The sequence below is a fragment of the Miniopterus natalensis genome, chromosome 2, assembly GCF_054644295.1.
Source record: "Miniopterus natalensis isolate mMinNat1 chromosome 2, mMinNat1.hap1, whole genome shotgun sequence".
NCBI classification, from domain to species: Eukaryota; Metazoa; Chordata; class Mammalia; order Chiroptera; family Miniopteridae; genus Miniopterus; species Miniopterus natalensis.
In genome coordinates, this window is record NC_142082.1 from 75384568 (window position 1) to 75406974 (window position 22407).

Genomic DNA, 22407 nt, shown 5'->3' on the forward strand with positions numbered 1-22407 from the left:
TTCTTTACTCTCAAATCTCTCTCTTCTTCCATCTGTCATTTCTAGATTTCATTCTTCACTATCACTAATTCTTTCCTCCATCCTCAATGTTCTAGTTCATTCTTCATCTCTTTTATTGAGTTGTTCATCTCCAGAATTTCTGTTTGATTAAAACTTACTCTCTAAAAGTGAATCAACATCTTTAAATAATGTTTTAAAGTTTCAGTCCCTTTGGTAAAGTACTCCTTTTATTCATTGGTTTTATTTCTGAGCTCCTGTGTTTTCTTATATCTCACTGAGTTTTTTCAGAAATGCATTCTTGAATTCCCTGTCATTTGAATCATGTATTTCCATGTCTTTAAGTTTATTTTTTGGATATTTTTTTATTTTCTTTCTGAGCTGTTTTGTTACCTTGGTTATTCATGGTATTTAATGGATTCCTTCTTTGTCTAGGCATCTTTGAGAATGAGAACTACTTTTTATTTTTAAGAGTAGCACTTTTCTCTTTGGTAGGCTCATAAGAAGTCTTTCTTTTGTTTTCCAGTAGGTGGCCCTGAGCATATGGTTTTTAGTTTCTCTTATTCTGCTCTGGCTTCTCCTATCTCTGCAGGGTGGTAGAAAATGTCTTGTATTCCCTGAGGTGGTTGGCATCTCCTGTCTAACCAGGTTACCTCTGTTTTGGGGTACCGCTCCCATGAGGGAATGTGGTGAGTGATGGATTTCTGAGCCTATGAGATCCCAGTGCTGTTCCCTGCAACCAGACACTGCCAGCAGTTCAGCCACAGTGGTTGGGGACGATGTGAGCTAGGAGTGGCCAGCTGGTGTGTTTGTGGTTTTTTTCTTGTAGTAATGGCAACTGCCAGATCTCAGCTGCCTTAGTGTGAGCCTGCTAATTCTCAAGGAAAAATTGCTTCTGTCACTGAAGTTCTTAGGGTTACAGTTAACGTGCTCTGTTGCCTAGCAGTCACTGTTCCAGCCTTTCTGAGGCCTACTGCTAGCTCTGGGAGGATGAGGGGAAGTGGCCAGGCTCCGTGGCTTTGTTCTTCTGCCTGGCATTGACAGCCATCAAACAATCAAGGCCATACCTCTGTACTCCGTCTCTGCCAGGTCACTGAGTTCAGCTGTAGTGTGTACAAACCACTCTAGAAGGAACCCTTGCCTAACTGAATCTCTGTTCCTCCTGACTGCAAGGTGTCAGGCAGCAACCTGGCATTAGTCCCTTCCCCTGAGACCTACAGTGTCCATGACACACATCTCTGCTCTTCTCTTTTCCCTCCTCTCCACTTGCTCCAACTGCCCACGTTCAGGTGTTTCAATGAGCGGATCTCTTAGACATGTTTTTGTGTTGAGCAGGGAATATTTTGTTGAATTATAGATGTTCAAATTGTAACTTCAAGGGGAGAGACCAGGGGAACCTCTCCTGCCACCATTCCTCTAAGACTTGAATCTTGATGGCCATTTACTTGATTATACATTATTAACAAAATCAACAGAATTAGCCCTTTTTGTAATAAAGAAAAAAATATTATTTTTAATTAATATATGTGTATCAAAAATAATTTTAGCACATTTCCTTCAAGTGCCTGTCAAATGATAGGATTACAGGAGTGGTTTTGGGGGGTGTTTTTGCTTTTGTTTCAGTATATTTCCTGTATAATTTGATAATTTTGACAAGTGTTAATTAAGTAATCATATAAATGATATTTTTACCCCTTTTAAATTTTGTCCAATTTTACTTTATAAATCTTACTTTTTTTTTTTCTTTAAATCTGATATCCTGAGCTCATTAAGGAAGGTGGTGAACCATATACTCTATTTTGGTGCAGATAAGAAAATGCAAACTGAACTACACTGAGATGCTATTTTCACCTTTCAGATTGGCAAATATCAAAAAATTTAGTGAGGTTACATTAATGAGAGTATATATTAGTTCAAACTCTGAAACTTGGTAATGTTAAAAATGTAAATTCTCTTTCATACAGAAATTCTACTTCCAGTAATTTATCCTACAGATATGTGAACACATCTATGAAATGATGTTTATACAAAGATACTCATTGCAGCATTGTTTGTAATAGCAAAAGTTTGAATATAACTTCACTGTCAATAAGGGAATAGTTAAATAAATTGTGGTACCGTTGTTACAGTGTAGTACTCTGCAGCCATTAAGAGACTGAAGTAGCTCTGTGCTATGTTATTAAGGTGCGGAACAATATGTATACTATACCAACATTTGTATTTTTAAACATATACATAATTGCTTTTATATGCCTAGAATATCTTTGAAACGATTTATAAGTGGAAAGAATAGTTGCTTTTGGGAGGGAAACTGTATAGCTGTGGGCCAAGATTGAAAAGGAAGGCCCCAAACCTCCAAAATGTTTCATAGTCACAGGCAAAGAACCTGGGAAAAGCCCTGTCTCCTACATTTCTCTGCTTAATCATATTATAAATTGTCTACATAAATAAGACTCTATTTCCCAGTCTGGTAATGTTTGAACCTAAAGTGAATGAGTAGGAAATGAGGCCCTTATTCCTATCCTTGCCTTTTTTCTCCCCTAAATATATCTTTATTGATTTCAGAGAGAGGAAGGGTGAGGAAGAGAGAGAGATAGAAACATCAATGATGAGAGAGTCATCATTGATCAGCTGCTTCCTGCATGCCACTGACTGGGGATCAAGCCAGGCATGTGCCCTGGATGAGAATCAAACCACAATCTCCTGGATCCTGGGTCGATGCTCAACCACTGAACCACGCCCAGCCGGGCTGTCCTTGCCTTTTGTGGAGTTTTTTACTAACTGTTTGCAGCCTTTTTTTTTTTTAACCCTTTTTTTAAAATTTATTTTATTTTTGAGAATATTATAGATGTCCCCATTTTTTCCTCCTTTGCCCCCCCTCCACCCATCTTCCACTCCATCCCAGGCCTTCACCAATCTATTGTCTGTGTCCATGAGCTGTGACTAATTTGTACTTCTAAACCCCTTTGCCTTTTTCATCCATCTCCCCAACCCCCTCCCCTCTGACAACCGTCAAAATATTCTCTGTACCTAGAAGTCTGTTTATGTTCTGCTTCGTTTATTTTGATTTTTAGATTCAATTATTGATATGTATTTATTGCCATTTTATTGTCCTTTTTTTTTTTTTTTTTTTTCCATTGCTTTTCAGACAGAGTAGAAGAGAGGGACAGAGGGACAGAGGGAGAAACATTGATGTGACAGAGACACATCTACTGGTTGCCTGCCACACACTCCCCAACCTGGGGCAGGGAGCAAACCTGCAACCAAGGTACTTGCCCTTGATGAGGAATCAAAACCACAATCCTTGGGCGTGCAGGCCAATGTTCTAACCGCTCAGCAACACCGACCAGGGCTGTTCATATTCTTGATCATTTGTTTTTGTTTTGTTTTTTCCCTAAAGAAGACCCTTTAACATTTTATATAATACTGATAGGGTGGTGATGAACTCCTTTAGCTTTTTTTGTTTGGGAAGCTCTTTATCTGACCTTCATTCTAAATGATTGCTTTGTTGGGTAGAGTAGTCTTGATTATAGGTACTTGCTTTTCCTTGCTTTGAATATTTCTTGCCACTTCATTCTTGCCTGCATAGTTTCTGCTGAGAAATCAGCTGACAGTTAAATGAGGGCTCCCTTGTAGGTAACTGCCTTTCTCTTGCTACTTTTAAGATTCTTCCTTTGTCTTTAACCTTTGTCATTTTAATTATGATGTGTCTTGATGTGGGCCTCTTTGAGTTCAGCTTGTTTGGGACTCTTTGTGCTTCCTGGACTTGTATGTCTATTTCTTTTATCAAATAAGGGAAGTTTTCTGTCATCAATTTTTTCAAGTAGGTTTTCAATTTCTTGCTTCTCCTCCTTCCGTCATCCCTATGACATGATTTTGGTACACTTGAAGTTTTCCCAGAGGCTCTTTACACTATATTCATATATTTTGATTCTTTTTTCTTTTTGCTATTCTGATTGGGTGTTTTTTGCTTTGTTATATTCCAAATTCTTGATTTGATTCTTGGCATCCTCCACTCCACTGTTGATTCCCTGTAAATTATTCTTTATTTCAGTTAGTGTATCCTTTATTTCTGATGGTCCTTTTTTATGTTGTTTATTTTCTCACTAAGTTCCTTGAAGTTCAGAGTAAGATTCTCGAGCATTCTTATAACCATTGTTTTGAACTCTCCATCTAGTAGGTTTTTTGCTTCCATTTGATTTAGTTCTTTTCTGGAGATTTTTCCTGTTCTTTCATTTGAGACATTTTTCTTTGTCTCCTCATTTTGGCTGCTTCCCTGTGTTTGTTTCTATGTATTAAGTAGATCCCTTTGTTTTCCAGACTTGGTAGAGTGGCCTTGTGTAGTAAGTGTCATGTAGGGCCCAATGGCTCAGCCTCCCCAGTCACCTGAGCTGGACACTCCAGATACGCCCCTGTGGGAGCTGTGTGCACTGTCCTATTGTAGTTGAGCTTTGGTTGATGTTGGTGTCACTGGCAGGGATTGACCCCCAGGCCAATCAGTTGTGAGGCTTGGTTGTAACTACAGTGGAAGAGCTGCTGTGCAGGAGCCAAGCCTATGGAGCAGGACCTGCTTCAGTGGGGCTTTGGTGCTCACTGAGTCCACCCATTGAGTGTGTCAGTCATGGAGGTGGTAGGGTTGTAATCCGGTGTGGTCGAAGCTTACCACTGGGTGCACTGGCTCTGGAGCCTCCCAGGAGTTGCAAAGTCAATCTCTGCCTGTGCCCTGCCTGGGGCCATTCAGCATGAGCTACAATGCAAACTGCAGATGGCTGTTACTTGAGTTGAGCTTGGAGGTGCTCAGGAGAAGCCAGGCTGTGAGCCAGGGCAGGCTGCTGCTTAGTGCTGGGCCTGGGGCCACTTTATTGAGAGGTATGGGACACACTGAGGCCAGCTGCTGCTTGTTTGAGAGATTTTAGGAAATTCCAAAGCATGAGGCAAGTGAGGCCAGTTTTGTGGAAGAGGCCAGCCACTGGAAATGGCTTGGATGAGCCTACAAGAAGGGAAGGGCATGGTCTCAGGGAATCACCAGGGTGGGGCAAAAAGTGTGAGCCCCGTTGAAGGAGATTCAGAGGTATGACCTGCCTCTTAGCTCTATGGCAAGGAGGGGCTCAGCAAAGGAGCAATGGCTTCTGCCAGCACTTCTTTTGGGAGAAAGCTTCCCCTCCACTTCTAGACCTGATTCCAGACAAGTTAATTCTTCCCCGAATATCCCAGGTTCCTTTCAAGCTGCTGCCCCAGCTTGAGCTGGAGCTCCAAGCTGGAGCTCAGAGGTGAGTGAGTCCCAGTAAATCCGTGGGCAGGCCCTTTAAGACGAACTGCCTGGGGCCAGCAGCCTCCTTGCCACTCAGCCGCAATCCCTGACTTTTATAGCCAAAAGTTATGGGAACTTCCCTTCCCAGTATTGGAACCCTAAGCTGGGGGGCCTGGTGTGGGACTGGGACCCCTTGCTCCTCAACCAAGATATCCCTCCCAATTTTAAACCCCCACATGTTGGTATAGGACCAGCTGGTTCTGAGATTCTGCACTGCATCTCAGCCCCTCCTACCAGTCTCAATGTGCTTCTTCTTTAATTCCCTAGTTGTAGGACTTCCAGTCAGCTAGATTTCAGATGGTTCTGAAAGACAGTTGTTCTGTATTTTAGTTGTAATTTTGATGTGGTTGTGGTATGCATCGAGTACCGCATTCACCTACGCCACCATCTTGACCGGCAGCAATTCTTTAGCATGCCAACAACACAGTGAGTTTTTAATCTCCCTTTTCCATTTAAGACCCTATTAGCTGATAGGGACTTGCCCTGAGAAGGTTGGAATGAGTAGGGTAAAATAGGGAAAAATAGCAGATGATCAAAATATACAAATCATGATAGAGGAAAAATAAGATCTTATAGTCCAGTCTTCCCCTGATGAAAGCTGATACATAGTAAATAAGTATAGACATGTTTTCAACTGTGAAATAGCATTTGGCCTTTACCATAGAAAATCTAGATTTAAAGAATACCCCTCAAAAAAGAAAATATGAAGACAACTATCTTAGTAATTTTTGTTTTGTTTTGTTTTTTAATCCTCACTTGAGGATTTGTTTATTGATTTTTTTTTTTAAAGAGAGAGGGGGAGGGAGGGAGAGAGAGAGAAAGAGAAACATTGATGTGATAGAGAAACATCGATTGGTTGCCTCCTGTAGATTCCCTGACCGGGGATTGAACCTGCAACCTAGGTATGTGCCCATACTGGGAATCAAACCCGCCACTTTGCAGTGTACAGGATGATGCTCCACCCAACAGAGCCACACCAGTCAGGGCACTCTCTCAGTATTTTTTTTTTTTTTTTTTCCATAAGAAACAAACTAGCTGAGGAAACATGAAAGCAAGTGCCTGAGAGCATGAGAAAGGATCCTTGTCAGGTTTTCAAGTTAGGCTGATTATGTCAAATTGATGATGCAACAAAAGATTATTAAACATCTCCAGCTGTCATCTCCCTTTGGCTATCCAGTTCTTCTGGGAAGTGTTAAAATAGAAGGAAGGATAATGCTTTAAGTCTGGAAGCCCAGTTTCTTTTCAGAACCTACAGCAGGATGTCAGCATTCTGTGTCAAGCCTCCAGGGATAGGTTCTCTTCCTGTTACAGGAGAGGAAATCTCAAATTTCAGATAGGTATGTTTAATTCATGGAGAAGATATTTTGAAACCTTATATATGGTTACTCATAATAAGCCATCTTCTCCAATCCATCTGTAACCATATAAAACAATACTTTGGTGTAAAACTAAAATCAATAAAAGCCCCCCCAAAAAAGGTGACAGTGGGAAAAAGACTCTATGGTAGCAATGAATTGTGAGGCCACCCTGTCATGCGCCAAATGTAAGTCTAAATGTTATTTGTCAAGTACAACATGTTATATAAAATGCTTGCTTAATGGTGGCATATTCTTTAGGCAAAAGATTTGTCTAAAGAACCTGACTACAGGACCATTTTCTAGATAACTCATATCGGCTGGTGAAACCTTAAGACATGTTTTAAAATGTCCAGACCTTAAGCCACAGAAACTGTGAGGAAACTTAAAGATAAATATAGTCTTTTATATGGGAAATATATAATAAAAATTTTGAAAGCTTACCTAATATGTAAAAAGAACCTAGCACAACCCTTTTCAACATCAGCAGTAATGATTTAATGCAGGCTGTATGTATGTTGGATGACTGGTCTGCCCTGTCATGTGTGCAGTTTTTTTTTCAACCCCTGTGGTATTAATATTTGATTCTGACACGATTTGTGTCATCATTGATCCATATCACTGCCTGTGTGATGTCAGCATGTAGACGGGCAGTTATTGAGACATAGTTAACCTAATGTGCTGCAATATATCGCAAGCACTACTTCCTACTAGAATAACAAAGAATGATTCATCATTGTTCACATTAGACTGATACTAAAAACAGCAGTGTTCACAAGCTGCTGTATCCATGCACATTAATATCACAGCCTTTGTAGCTTTCTAGACAAAAGCACTAAAAATACTTTTTGTTTAGAAACAGGTGCTTGGTAAACACATCTCCTACTTCAAGTATTTTATCTATAAAAAAGTTTCATGCTCGATTTAAATTCTAACCATAAAAAAGTCATTCTTCAAACTTTTTTAGTATGCTTATCGATGATATATCTAAATCCTTAGCAAATATAATTATAGAAATTTTTAATTACCTGTACACACAGATAAATGAAATTGCCCATAATTCTGAATCATACTTAGGCCCCAGATCATCTAAGCAGTGAATGATGACCTTAATCTTTTCTCTTTCTTCTGTAATTTCCTGCCTCATTCTATTCTCAAATTATAATCACCAATTTGTTAAATTCCTAGACTTAAGGCTGGTGCTAATTGCCTGCCTCATGTGAATAAATGTTGCCAGGTATTTTGTACCCTTAACAAATAAGCATTTCCTATTAATAGGGTATCCTTATATCTCAGTTTGTCTAGAACAGTATTAGTTTATCCTGTTATATTGGTTTATAACCAGTTTAACATTTTTCCCAGACTGTTCATTTTTAAACATAGTATAATTAGTAGTTACATTAAAATAAGCTGTGATGCATCTGGTCTACCATCATATTATATTTCCAGATTCTGCTATGATCTCAGAATTCTAAGTAAGCAAGTTATTCATCCTTTGTTTTTACTTTAACCTGTGATTAAATTTTAAAGGCAACCAGAATAAACCATTTCTCTCTCCCTGACCCTTGCCAGAAGCAAGTCAAGGAGAGCAAAGTACTTAGCTATAGAGGGCTAAGGACACTAACTCCTAGTTTCCTGGAGGTAGTAGTGGCAGAAGTCATATATATGCGATGCTGCTGCCCACACTCGCCACTTGGTATCATCAGGCCACCAATTGGAGGGATCAGTTGGAAGCATTATAGGTTAGGTGAATGTGAAATATGTGCAGTAAATAAAATCTAAATATTCCTGCAACAGAATATATAAAAGAAATAGTCTGAATGGTTTTGTCATTTATTATATAAATTTATAACTATTTATTATTGGTAGTGCTTTTTTATTTTTCAGTAAACCCTTTCAGCAACAGTGAGCTAAAATATACAAAGTTGGCCCGGCCAGGCGTAGCTCAGCGGTTGAGGGTCGACCTAGGATCCAGGCAATCGGGGTTCGACTCCTGGTCAGGGCACATGCCCGGATTGTGGGCTAGGCAGCCGATCAGTGACTCCCTCATCATTGATGTTTCTATTTCTCTCTCTCCCTCTCCTTTCCTCTGTCTGAAATCAATAAAGATATATTTTTTTAAAAAATACAAAGTTGATGAAACATTCAAAAGAATCATAAAATTCAATGAGTTTTGTTTGTAAAAATATTTGAAGGTATTATAGTATCAGTGAAAATATTTGGACTGAATATTTACACATTTCAATAAGATTAAAAAAAATAGACTATCCTTCATTTAGAATTTGCTCCCAGCTCACCAGATAGCACCTCAAAATCATAGTATTTTTAATATAAATATTATAGTCCTAAATTAAAATATTACAGAAAGCAGTCAATTGAAGGTATCCCCATTCTCAAAATAATTAACCATAAAACAGTTGCAGGCAGTTTTATGAAAAAAAATTTTTTTAATATGCTGTATTGAAAAAAATTATTTTCAGTTAAATACCAGTAATATGGAATTCCAGACAATATAGCTAACAAATTTATTAAAATACATGGATGTATTAATAGTAATTGTTCTGCTTATACTACTCTTTAATGTTCAGATATTTGACATAAAGAAGTTGATAAAATTATCTTTAATGCACTGTATGTGTTTTTAATAAAACATTTTATCTTTAAAATATTTTTAATAGAACTCCTTTTCTTGCCCCTCAATATAGTAAAAGTAATTAGTCACTTAATGAAGCTAACTTCCTCCTACTGTTTTGAGATTAAAAATATCCTTTCTTTATGAAATGGTGTGGTGTAATATATCTGTCCTTAATTCTCCCTTCTGTCGTTTTTATGTCATTAATTGGCCTAATTTTTTAAAACGCTGGTTACTTTAATAAGTCTCTATAATTTGTTTTAAAATGTTATTGACACATAAATACATATACTTGGAAAATACTATATTAAAACATAGTTGTCTCTTTGTATGTACTCCTTACCTCATCCAGCCACCCTCACTTCCCACTCAATCCAAACTATATCTGGTCTTACTGTAACTGAACAAAAAACGGAGGTTCAGTTACCTGCCACAACAAAAGTCAAATGCATGAGGCAGATGCTTATGCAGAAGGAAAGACGTTTTATTCAGGAGCCACATGACCTGAGAAAATGGCAGGCTCTCAGTCTCAAAGACCAGTCTCTCTTTCCGCTCAAGCCCACCATTCTTATAGGGATGGGGAGGGGAGGGCTTTTTTTTTCTATCCAGTTATCTTGCTAACTTTTGGTGTATTCGGGCCCTATCCATTCATATTTCTAGCTTTTGGCACATTCAGTGTAAGAATCTCCCCCTGCTGCCGTCTTGGCCAATGTGGGAGAGACTCTCCGGCACTCCGACTGTCTACAGTAATATTAGGATAATCCTCACAGTTGCATTTTTAATTTTTTGAACAACCTCCATACTCTTTTCCATAGTGGGTACACCAGTCTGCATTCCCACCAACCATGCATGAGAGTTCCCTTTTCTCCATATCCCTGCCAACACTTGCTATTTGTTAACTTATTGATGATAGCCATTCTGACAGGTGTGAGGTAATATCTTATTGTGGTTTTAATTTGCATTTCTCTGATGATTAGTGATGTTGACATGCCAAGTCACTGGGGCCATACTCTTTGGCAGTTTGAGACATACAGTACTTGATCTGCAGAAGATAAGGACTAGCCCTTGGAGTCTTAATTTTAATCACATTTCAGCTCATACAAACCAGAGAGGTTTTATGTCCCAGCTACAGAAAGGACATAAGACCAGCCTCACTCCTTACTTGTATTATTTTTCTTTTGTAATTTTCCCTGTATTAAATTTCCCTTTTCTTCAATTTGTCACCTATTTTGTTTGGGTTTCTTACTTGGGGAGGGGGCTTAGCTTTTGTTTTTGGTGTTGTATCTCTTAAATCTCCTTAAATTATCTTTTAGAACAAGTTTGGCTATTAAGTAATTCACTGACTATTTTCCGTAAGATACTTAAGAAACCTGTAGAATCTACCTTTGCAACAGCTCAATTAGATACATTTACATACACTTTGCTTTATTATCATTATATGTACTGAGCAGATATTTGGGCTGAGAGGTAGCATAATATAATAATGAAGAACATGGATTTCAGAGTTAGACCACCTAGTTCTATTTACAGCTTACTAGTTGCGAGACTTTGCAAGTTACTTAATATCTTTGATTCTTAGTTTTGTCACCTATAAAACGGAAATAATAGTTATTCTACTTCATAGAGATACTTGGATTAAATAAGTTAATATCTGTAAAGCCCTTAGACCAGTGCCTGGTGCCCAGTAAGTGTTTCTAAACAATGTCACCCAAGTATAATGCTAGTGATTGTGTTAACAAGCCTACCTGAAAATCTAGTTCAGGAATGTGTTAAAATGTTACCAAGAAGTGCAAACAGTTGGTATGGTATTAATTTAAGAGAGCTCTATGCAAAATATTTGATAGTGTTGTGAAAATAAAAATCAGGTTCACTTTAAGTTTGTGAAAATTGTCATTTTATCAGGTAAGAAAGGCAAAATGAAAACTATGCAGCCAGCATGGGTCCACAGTGCAGACTTTCTTAGGGGAGAGCTCTTGAAGAGGTTCAGGCATTCTCAGGGGATGGGTACATGGAGAAACTGAGTTGTGTAGTTCTGGGACAGGGGCCATTTTTCTGCCCCCTGCAAGTGACCAGTGACACCTCACCTCACAGGAGATCCACTAGCCCCACCCTCCCAATTCCCTGTGTCCCCACCCTGCCAGTCTTGTGCCCTGCAGAGGAGTTTGCTGGCTGTCGCCAGCCTAGGCCCAATGTGCAGACATGCTTGGAGGCAGACTCAGGAGTTGGTGGAGCAGCTGGCAGGCAGAGGCGGTGTTTGGGGTGCCTTGGGACTTTTACTGACTTGCCCTTAGGCTTGGGCTTGGTGCTGGTGGCAGCTGGCCTTGGTACACAACTTCACCTCTCACATGTGCACCCAGGTTTAGCAGAGGTAGCCATAAACTGTGGATCGCTTTTTAACTCCTAAAGGATAGCCCAGGGCTGGTCACAGGCAGCACCGGACATTGGCCTGTGCCAGAGATTCTCCCAGGATGCCCCAGAATCAACACTGTCCTGTGGTGGCCTTCAGAGTACATCAGAACACGACCCAACTAGCTCTGCAAGCAGCACACCCAAAGGGAGATCTCAGCAGGCACCAGACCATACTGGGGCAAATTTCACTTCATTGGGTCAGTGCAACTTGTGTACTGATGTCAGGGTCAATTCTCATAGTCAGCCAGGCTGAGGGTCAACCCCACCCACTGACAGGCCAGCAGCAGTCAAGATTCAGCTATAACAGAAGGCTCACATAACCCACACAATGGATGTTCCTGAAGCACCTGACCCCAGTTATCACGAGACTGTGCCACTGAAACGCACAAGACACGTACTACATAAGGCCACCATACCAAAACTAGGAGACATAGCAGATCTACTTGATACACAGAAACAAATACAGAGAGGCAGCCAAAATGGGCATACAAAAAAGCATGCCTCAAATGAAAGAACAAGAGCAATCTGAAGAAAAGGAACTAAATAAAATAAAGGCAAGAGTTCAAAACAGTGTACAGAGTTACCTTGTTCAGGTGCAGAGTTCAAAACACTGGTTTAAGGATGTTGAAAGAATTTAGAGAAAGAACAAAGGAACTTAGTAAGAATTTAAACAAAGAGATAGTAAGCATAAAAAAGGACATAGAAACCATTTAAAAAACAAATGAAGACTGAAATATCTGAAATGAAGAATACACTAGAAGGATTCAGCAGCTGGGTAGATGACGCAGAGGATCGAATCAGTGGTTTGGAAGACAAGGTAGCAGAAAACACCCAGAACAGCAAGAAGAATTATTATTTTGTTTAAAATGATAGTTAAAGGGACCTCTGGGACAACATCAAGCATAACAACATCCACATCATGGTGGTGCCAGAAGGAGAAAAGAGAGCAAGGGATTGAGAACATATTTGAATAAATAGTGACTGAAAACTTCCTAACCTGGTGAAGGAAAAAGACACACAGGTCCAGAAAGTGCAGAGATTCACAAACAAGATGATCCCAAAGAAGCCCACAACAAGACACATCATAATTAAAATGGCAAAAGTTAAAGACAGAATCCTAAAAGCAGCAAGAGACAGTTACCTACAAGGGAGTTCCCATAAGACTGTCAGCTAATTTCTGAATAGAAACATTTCAGACCCTAAGGGATGGGCATGAAATATTCAAAGTGATAGCCCTAGCCTGTGTTTTGCTCAGTGGTTAGAGCATCAACCCATGGACTGAAGGGTCCCGAGTTTGATTTCTGCCAAGGGCATGTACCTCGGTTGCAGGCTCCATCCCCAGCCCTGGATGGAGGTGCATGCGGGAGGCAACCAATCGATGTGTCTCTCTCACATTGATGTTTCTCCCCGCCATACTCTCTCTGAAAAGCAATGGAAAAAATGCCCTCAGGAGAGGATTTTAAAAAAAAACAAAACCACCAAAGTAATAAAAAGCAAGGACCTACAGCCAAGACTACTTTACCCAGCAAGGCTATCATTTAAAATTGAAGAAGAAAAGAATTTTCCAGACAAGAAAAAGCTAAAGGAACTCATTATCACCAAACCAGTACTAAAAGAAATGTTAAAGGGACTTCTTTAAGACGAAAGAAGAGGAGGAACATAATTATAAGGAATAAAATAGTGATAAATATGAACCTATCAATAATCACTGTAAATGTAAATGGATTAAATGCTCCAATCAAAAGACCTAGGGTAGCTGAATGGACATGAAGACAAGACCCATATGTATGTATGCTTTCTACAAGACACCCATATCAAAACAAAAGACACAAAGACTGAAAATAAAGGAATGGAAAAAGACATTTTATGCAAATAGAGATGAAAAAAGGCTGGGGTACCAATACTTATACCAGACAAAATAGACTTTAAAACAAAGTATGATAAGAGTAAAAGAACATTACATAATAATGAAGGGATTAATCCAGGAAAAGGATATAAGCCTTGTAAACATTTATCCATACAACATAGAAGCACCTAAATATATAAAGCAAATCTTGATAGACATAAAGGGAGAGGTTGTCAGTAATACAGTCATAGTACAACTTAACACCAGAAAATAGAAACAATTCAATCAAAACTGAGCAGAGGACCTGAATAGACACTTCTCTAAAGAGAGCAAACAGATGGCCAATAGACATTTCAAAAGATACTCAACATCACTATTCATCAGAGAAATACAAATTAAAAACACAATGAGTTATCACCTCACAACTGTAAGAATGACTATCATCAATAAGTCATCAAACAAGTGGGGCAAAGATGTGGAGAAAAGAGAACCCTCGTGCACTGTTGATGAGACTGCAGATTGGTGCAACCACTATGGAAAACAGTATGGAGGTTTCTCAAAAAATTAAAATTGCAACTGCCTTATGACCCTATGATTCCACTTCTGGGTATATATCTGAAGAAACCCAAAATACTAATTTGAAAGAAATGTGCACCTCTATGCTTACTGCAGTGTTATTTACAGTGGCCAACATGCAGAAGCTACCCATGTGCCCATCATTAGACAAGTGGATGGAAAAGCTGTAGTACTGTGGAATATTACTCAGCCATAAAAAAGAATGAAATCTTACCATTTGTTGCAGCATGGATGTACCTAGAGGGTAGTATGCTAAGTGAAGTAAGTCAGAAAAAGACAAATACCATATGATTTTACTTAGGTGGAATCTAAAATACAATAAACAAACAACATTGAAACAAACTCATAGATACAGAAAACTGACTGATGGTAGCCAAGGGGAAGGAGAGTTAGGGAACTAGGTGTAAAAGGTAAAGGTATTAAGAACAACAAACTGGTAGTTACAAAACAGTCATGGGAATGTAAAGTACAGCATAGGGAATATAGTAGATAATGTAATAACTATATATGGTGTCAGGTAGGTATTTGAAATATCAGAGGGAGCACTTTGTAAAGTATGTGATTGTATAACAGCTATGCTGTACACCTGAAACTAATACAAAATAATATTGAATGTAAACTGTAATTGAAAATTTTTAAAAAGGAAATGTAAAATATGCTCATCACTGTAATGCATTCCTATCATTGTAATACTCTTAGTGCATCCTCTCACTTTATTTTTATTGAAAAATTTTTGACTCGTGCACTTTCTTGAATTAACAAAGTCTTTAGGAAATATACGTCTATTATACTTTCCCTATTATAACTGAAATATCCTTGAAAATATTGATCATGTCATTAATCCTTGGCATTAGAACTTTGTGGTATTTGCGATGATAGTAAGGATATAGGACTAAGTCTTATTAGAAGGTTACTGAAGACAGGTGAAAATACTGAATGGGACAGAAATGACCAATAAGGCAAAGACCAAGTGGTGGAGAAAGTGGAGGTAATAACAAGTGTAGATGGGGAGAGAGCTTTGACCTAGTGAAGGGACAATGATGCTTCTGAAAATAACATTGAAAGAGTTCAATTTCTTGCTGAGATATGTGGTTGAGGTCAGTTTGGGGAAGGTTCTTAAGGAGTGTGAGGATCTCTTATAATTTCTCTAGAAAACAGGATAGGTTATTAACCAGTGATGGATTCCTGAAAGGTTTCCTGAGCAATGCTGACAGCTAAGTTAAAGTTCTAGATAACTAAATTTATAAACATGCTAGTCTGAGTGCTGTTTGATTTCTACAGTTTAGGTCTAAGAGAAGGGAAGGTAATTATCTGTTTGATTAAATTTGGGGATTTTCAGGGGAGAGGATGGGAAAGAAAATCAGTCTATGAAGGCAGTGTTGGGTTAGAAGAAAGGGGAGATCATTATAAGGAAAAACAAATGTTGTAGAATACAGCTGGAGAATTGAAAGGTAGATATTGGTAGCCAGAGACTGAAACATGAAACTTTAAGACTTCTAGCATGAGAGTGGAATTCTAAGTGAACGTTTCAGGATGTGTCTTTGAACATGGGTTACTGAAAACAGAATGGAAGAGAAGAGCTTGAGAACGTTTGAAGCTAAGTTTTTTGGACATTAACGTCCTCGTGCTCATGGGCAAAAGTTGGGATAGAGAGAAAAAGAACTGTGAAATGGTGCCAAAGTTCTCAGAGCTGAACATGACAGCAGTTAGATGGGGCAGAAGGTAACATACTCATATAGTATAACCTCAGGGAAAAAGAAACTTTAGCATGAAATGGGAACAACAGTGGTAATGGGGAAGCAGCCTTGGGGTATCTGGAGACTGCCTCAGAAGATAATGGGAGGCCTCTGCTCCTAGGGGCTCCTGGAAAAACTGTCCTAGGAGAGAGCCAGGTTTCATTTAAGGGAAGTACATGAACAGGTGTTCTGTGAAAAGATGGAGAACATAAGGGAATTTATAACAGGGGAAATTGTTCTAATGAGTACAGTGGAAACAGTTGGAAGGTAACCAGTGGCTGGAGAGAGGCAAAGGGGAGGAATGGGGGACATCTATAATACTGTCAACAATAAAAGAGAGAGAGAGAGAGAGGAGAGAAAGAGAGAGAGAGAGAGAGAGAGAGAGAGAGAGAGAGAGAGAGAGAGAAGAGAGAAAAGAAAAGGAAAAGAGGAAAAGGAAAAGAGAAAAGGGGAGGGGAGGGGAGGGGAGGGAAGGGAAGGGAAGGGAAGGGAAGGGAAGGGAAGGGAAGGGAAGGGAAGGGAAGGGAAGGGAAGGGAAGGGAAGGGAAGAAAGAGAAAAGAAAAAAAGAAAAGAAAAGAAAAGAAAAGAAAAGAAAAGAAAAGAAAAGAAAAGAAAAGAAAAGAAAAGAAAAGAAAAGAGAAAAGAAAAGAGAAAAGAAAAGAAAAGAAAAGAAAAGAAAAGAAAAGAAAAGAAAAGAAAAGAAAAGAAAAGAAAAGAAAAGAAAAGAAAAGAAAAGAGAAGAGAAGAAAAGAGAAGAAGAAAAGGAAACACAGCTGTGTGAGAACACAGCCAAAATGAGAAAGTGGGCTTGCAGGGGCTTATTTTTTGTTTAGGGACTAAAGATGAGAGACATGGTTGGAATTACTGAGAGGCTGAGTCCAACATTTACCAGGAGACTCTGCTATTGTCTTTTTTTTAATGTATTTATTATTATTATTATTGTTATTTATCTTTATTGTTGAAAGTATTACAGATATCTCCCTTTTTTTCCCCATTGATCCCCTCCATCCACCCCTCCCCAGGCTTTCCCCATACCAATGTCTGTGTCCATAGATTATGCATATAAGCATGTAAGTTCTTTGATTAATCTCTCCTACCCACTCCCCCACCCCCACCTTCCCTCTGAGATTCCTCAGTCTGTTCCATGCTTCTATGTCTCCAGATCTATTTTGTTCATCAGTTTATTTTGTTTATTATATTCCACTAAGAGTGAGATCATGTGGTACTTATCTTTCTCTGACTGGTTTATTTCACTTAGCATAATACTCTCCAGTGCCATCCATGCTGTCCCAAAGGAGTAAGAGATCCGTTTTTACAGCTGCATAGTATTCCATGGTGTAAATGTACCACAGTTTTTTTTATCCACTCATCTGCCATTAAGTCTTGCTCTTCAGGCCAGCCTTGCCTTTTTAGTTAGAACTCAGAAGTTAACAATTATCCTTCCCGGTATGTGAGGATGGTCTTTTAGTGTCTTACCTCCTCTGGGGTGTCTAGCATGTATTTATTGAAGTGAGGTTATCCCTTGCCATTTCTTGTTTGCTTATTTTGGAGACTGGCCCTTTGAACATGGTTTACTTTTTAATAGAGTCTTACTGTTATAATACTGGCTCTTCTTCATTGTGTGCCCTTGGCACATTACTTAACTACATTCTTTATCTGACTGATATCTACTTTAGTTATTGTAAGGATTAAGTGTTTAACATGTAAAACACTCCTAATGGTGCTTGGCATATACTCTGTACTTTTATTTTTGGGGAAAAAAAATAGTGATCATACTTTTACTTATATTAAGTATCATTTATTGAGCAGTGCCAGCCATTACTTGGTACTTTAAAGTTATCTAATTTGATTCTCAAAACAGTGCTATGAGGGTGATTATTTTAAGGGATCTTTTTACAGAAGAATGAAGATTCCAAGAAGAATAGTAAATTGCCTTGCTAATAAATATTGAAGCCGTTATTATCTTCTGATACCAAAATCCATTTTCTTTCCACTCTGCAACTTGTTACAAATCACAATCATTATCATTACCTGTATATTTGTGTTAGCTATTAATAAATTTCCTTAACTTACATAGCACCATGAAGTAATGAAAAGGTCTAGTGTTTAGTCTTCTTTCCCTTTCTTAAAATATTTGGTCTCCTTCCTAGTCTCCAACTGTGCTTGGGTAGAGTGCACTGCACCTAAACCCATGACCTATCTTTTCTGATTTCACGGATATGAGTAAAAATGCCATCCACCAAGTATCAGTATTAATGTCCAGGTTAAATATTAAATTTAAAAAGACAGAGAAAAAGAAAAGAAAAAAACAGCAATAAAAGTAGTAGCCTTTATTATTAGCTTCAGAGGCAGATACCAGCCTGAAACACAAATCCCATGTTTAAGGAACATATTGATCAAGCTTATATTCTTAGTCAATTTTTTGTGGGCATTTTTAAGGGTTGAGTATGGACAGTGGATCAAGTTACATAAAGATATTTCAGAGAGAATCTTCTAAATTAATGTTAAATGTATCTTAAACGTTCTAAACAAAAAGCGCAGGCTGGATAATAAAATTTAAATCAGAAGATTTTGCCTGGGATTTTATGGGAGGAGTGTGTAAACAAACAGAATCGTTTTATATCAAATATATATTTCTGTCCGTGTATTTTAATGAGCGTTTGAGTTGGTTCATAAGGGAGTCTCAAAGATGGTCAAATTCAAGGCAGCAGCAGGAGAAATCATTTAATCATTTACTGTATCCTAAACATTGCCAACAGGAACGTTTGCTTTTCTCCCCTTCCTTTTCCGCGGTTAACTGCAGGTCACGTGATACATTCACGTGACTCGGTCAAAGGCTCTTTTCCTCTCAGCTTTGCAAAAAAAAAAAAAAGCGGACCTTTCTCCAATTAAAACTGTTAACGTGTACTACGCTGTTTCCTTTCTGGATTTTCTTGTTCCCTGCTGCTACTGTAAAAACAAAATGAGTGGTAAGATTTGCTGACTGTTTTTGAACGTTCTGTTTTTATTTTAAAACACAGAAAGCATTGTATTAAGCTAAAGTCACGCTGTGTCTGTGTCTGTGTCTGTGTGTGTGTGTGTGTGTGTGTGTTTCAATAGCTGCCAAATCTATCGCTATAAAAATATTTTAAATTGTTGCCACGTAGTTATAAAATATAAGACTCTAGAGTTGGGCTGACTTTATATTACACAGAATATTCCTTTCCAGAATTTTTATCTTACTAGGTTTTTCTTTTTTACAACTGAAATCTGAACATTGGCATCAGATTATTTGGAAGCCATTGTGAAAGCTTGTTTATAAAGAGAATGTGTAGCACATCAGCGGCCTGTTTCATTTTAAGAATTTAAATTCAAATATTTGTAGGTTCGTTTAAAAGAACTTAAATGTGAGCATATGCTAATAAAGAAAATAGAATTTAACTTATACTAGATGATATATCACCTTTAATAAGTCATTGATGGCACTTTTAAGGAATTGAGGTGAGGGGGCTCTCAAATTTCTTAAGACAATCGGCGAATGGAAATGTTTTTTATTCTGCAGGATTTTAGAATAGGAAATACGCCCTTAAAAATAATCAATAGCTCTGTGACTTGGGGCAGATTTTGCTCAAATAATGTAGATTATTCAGAAGCTGCTAGGTGTATCTACGGTTATTCAGATATAGCTACTCTTGTGCAGACATGCATTTAATGGTATAATCTATAACACATTTAGCTTCTTAATTGGAATAAAATCCCCTTCACTGTTTTTAATTAGGATTTGTAGTTAGTTTTTTAGTACTTCCTAAATGAAAAAGTATTATTGTCCCAAGGAGGTAATCAAACATTTGCATCGAGCATGTAAGGTTTTAGGATTTTGGTAAGTCAGGAATAGCAATAGAAATGTAAATATTGTAGTTCAGAACATCAATACTTGTATTTACTATGTTTATACAATGGTAGTTTTATGTAAAGTTCAGTGTCCAATGTTACTTCACACCAGTATTTTAGGTATAAATATAGTATCCCTGAATTACCTTTTTAAAAAATCTAATTTTGTACTATTTCTGCCTTAGTATAAGAAAATTTACTTGCTAGAGTGAAATGATTACTTCCTAGGGAAATGAGTTAATCGTTATTCCTGGACTGCAACTAATAATGTATTTACTACTGGTTTATTTTGGGTTGGGTTTGTTTTATTCTGTATCACACTTAAATATAATTAAGGGCTAAAGTAGAATTTCATACTACTAACTTATAAACTTTCACAGTTTTTAAAGTATAATATTGTTTGAATTATAACCACATAGTACTTACATATTTGTATTTTTAGTAAAAGAAAGGTAACCCAAAGCAGTTATGTAGTTTTACAAGTTTAAATTTAATCAGCAATAACTTTTTACTCTGATGGCTAAAAAGAAAAAAGAAAAACCTATACTGATAACTTGATATAAGGATTAAATTCGACAACATGTGAAAGGAACCACAGTCCCTGGCATATATAGTAGAAACTCAATAAATGTTAAAAAGTCCTTTATTAAGATTACAAACAGGATTTTCAAGGAATTCTTTCTGGTTCCCAGCTAAATTTCACATATGATTAATAATATCTGTCTAAGCCAACTCTTAGGATTCAGAAGTAAACCAGCATTAGTTTAAAACTGTTCTCATTTTCTCTTGAGTCCAGCATATAGAAACAGTGAGTTTTGGATGAAGCCTTTCTTGCCTAGAAGTATAAAGCACCTCACAAATTTTATTTAGTAAATTAATAGGTAATGTTGTCGTAAATTTAGGAAAATTTTGTCCTTCCTTTCCTGTTTTTCAACAATATAAAGATAATGAGTCCTTAACTTCCCTTAGAAGCATCAAAGCATGCTTAATTCTCAAATTGTATCAGTTGCCAATAATGCATAGTATTTTAATGTTTCCTGAATATGTTTTAGAGTTATATCCTTAGAAATGAAACTGCCTGGTTTTGAATCCTAGTTCTACCACTTAGGTAAGCTTTACCTCTCTGCCTCCATTTCCACATCAGGAAAGTGGTAGTAATATTTCCCTAATAGAAAAAGTACGAAGAGAAAAAATACATAAAAGGCCTGGCACACAGTAAGTTAGTATTAGCTATATATAATTAGCTATTGTAAGGTAATGTTCTGAACAACTTCATGTATTTAGTGGACTGCTTTTGAATGGGAAGAGTATTTTATTGAAAAGTTATTTTTGCCCCCCGTGGCTCAGCAGTTGAGCATCAACCTATGGTCCAGGAGATCTCAATTCTAATGCCCGGGCTTCGGGCTCAGTAAGGGGTGTGCAGGAGGCAGCTGATGAATGACTCTCTCATCATTGATGTTTCTATCTCTCTCCCTCTCCCTTCCTCTCTCTGAAATCAATAAAGACATATTAAAAAAAAAAACACACATTATAATTATATATTACATAGCATAATTTGGTGGCCTCCCCCCCACACACACACATACACTCCTTACTTCCTCTTAACCACTTGAATGTTTTCTCTACTGTCTTCCTTCCCTCCTCCTTCTCCCTTTCTTCTATCCCTTTTCTTTCCCCTCCCCTCTCTCCCTCTCAGCCCCTCTGCACTCTTCCTGTCCTCTCCCTTACCCTCCCTATTCTCCTGTTGCTTCTCCTCCTTTGCCCCTTCCTCTCTCCCTTCTTGCCTTTATCCTTTCCCCCTCTCTCCCCTTTTTCCTTACCACAATTTAGTATTTCCCTTCCTGGATCCCCTTTTTTCCTACATTCTGTTTTCCATTTCTTTCCCTATCTCTCATCTCCCTTTCCCTGCCCCTGCCACCACTTTGCTGTTTGGTCCTTACCCCTTCTCCTTCCCTAGAAAGAGGAAAGTGGCTATATCTGGATTTGTTGGCAACCTCCATACTCTTTTATTTATTTATTTATTTTCTGAGTTATGTGTAATGTTGCCAGTGAAATTTGTTTCTTTTCTGCCCTATAATTAAGCTTTTCCTCTTTTATTTCTTTTATAACTAAGATCCAATTGTATGTACTCCAGGTTGAAATTCTACATATAAAAGGAACTCTTTCCCCATTACATTCTTCATCAGACTCTTGGGTACCACTATTTCCTTAGAAATGAGTAAGGCTCTTTGAGAAAGTTTCATTTCAAGTTTTTAAAACCAGTGGATGACAGGACAGTGCAGTCTAAAGTTACCAGGAAAAGGGGATCTGAAGGTGAGATTTTCTTTTTAAGTTAAATAAAGCAAGTAACATTTTAGTTCCTAGAAAGAAGAAAACACGCCTTCCAAAAGTACCTGTTTTATCTCAGAAAGGTTAAGAGAGAAGGTAAACAAAACATAATATTTATAAAAGCTGTTTGGAAAAGATAACACTATGAAAATGAAAGGAAATGTAGACTAAGACAAGCTGAATTATTTTTTTTTAGAATTTTTTTTCTGTAAGAAACAAAAATTTTATTTCTTCGACTAAAAATACATGTATGATGTTTTTCTTTGTTCTCACACCCCCACAGACATGACTTACACCTTACACAAGAGGCTTATTTAACCCTAACAGAGCAATTTCCAAATTCCTG

At 37.8% G+C, this 22407-nt stretch overlaps 1 protein-coding gene across 2 annotated transcripts in view; it reads left to right on the forward strand.

Annotated features, from left to right (window-relative positions):
- Positions 1–22407, forward strand: part of FNDC3A (fibronectin type III domain containing 3A) — a 189668-nt gene that overhangs the window by 91667 nt on the left and 75594 nt on the right. Inside the window, exon 1 of one of the 2 annotated variants that reach the window (XM_016205447.2) lies at positions 18729–18832. The exons of the other annotated variant lie outside the window; for it this stretch is intronic. Coding sequence (XP_016060933.1) covers positions 18826–18832 — 7 coding nt within the window. The 5' untranslated portion in view covers positions 18729–18825. Of the gene's footprint in view, positions 1–18728; positions 18833–22407 lie in introns of those variants that run through there. 2 annotated transcript variants of the gene reach the window in all.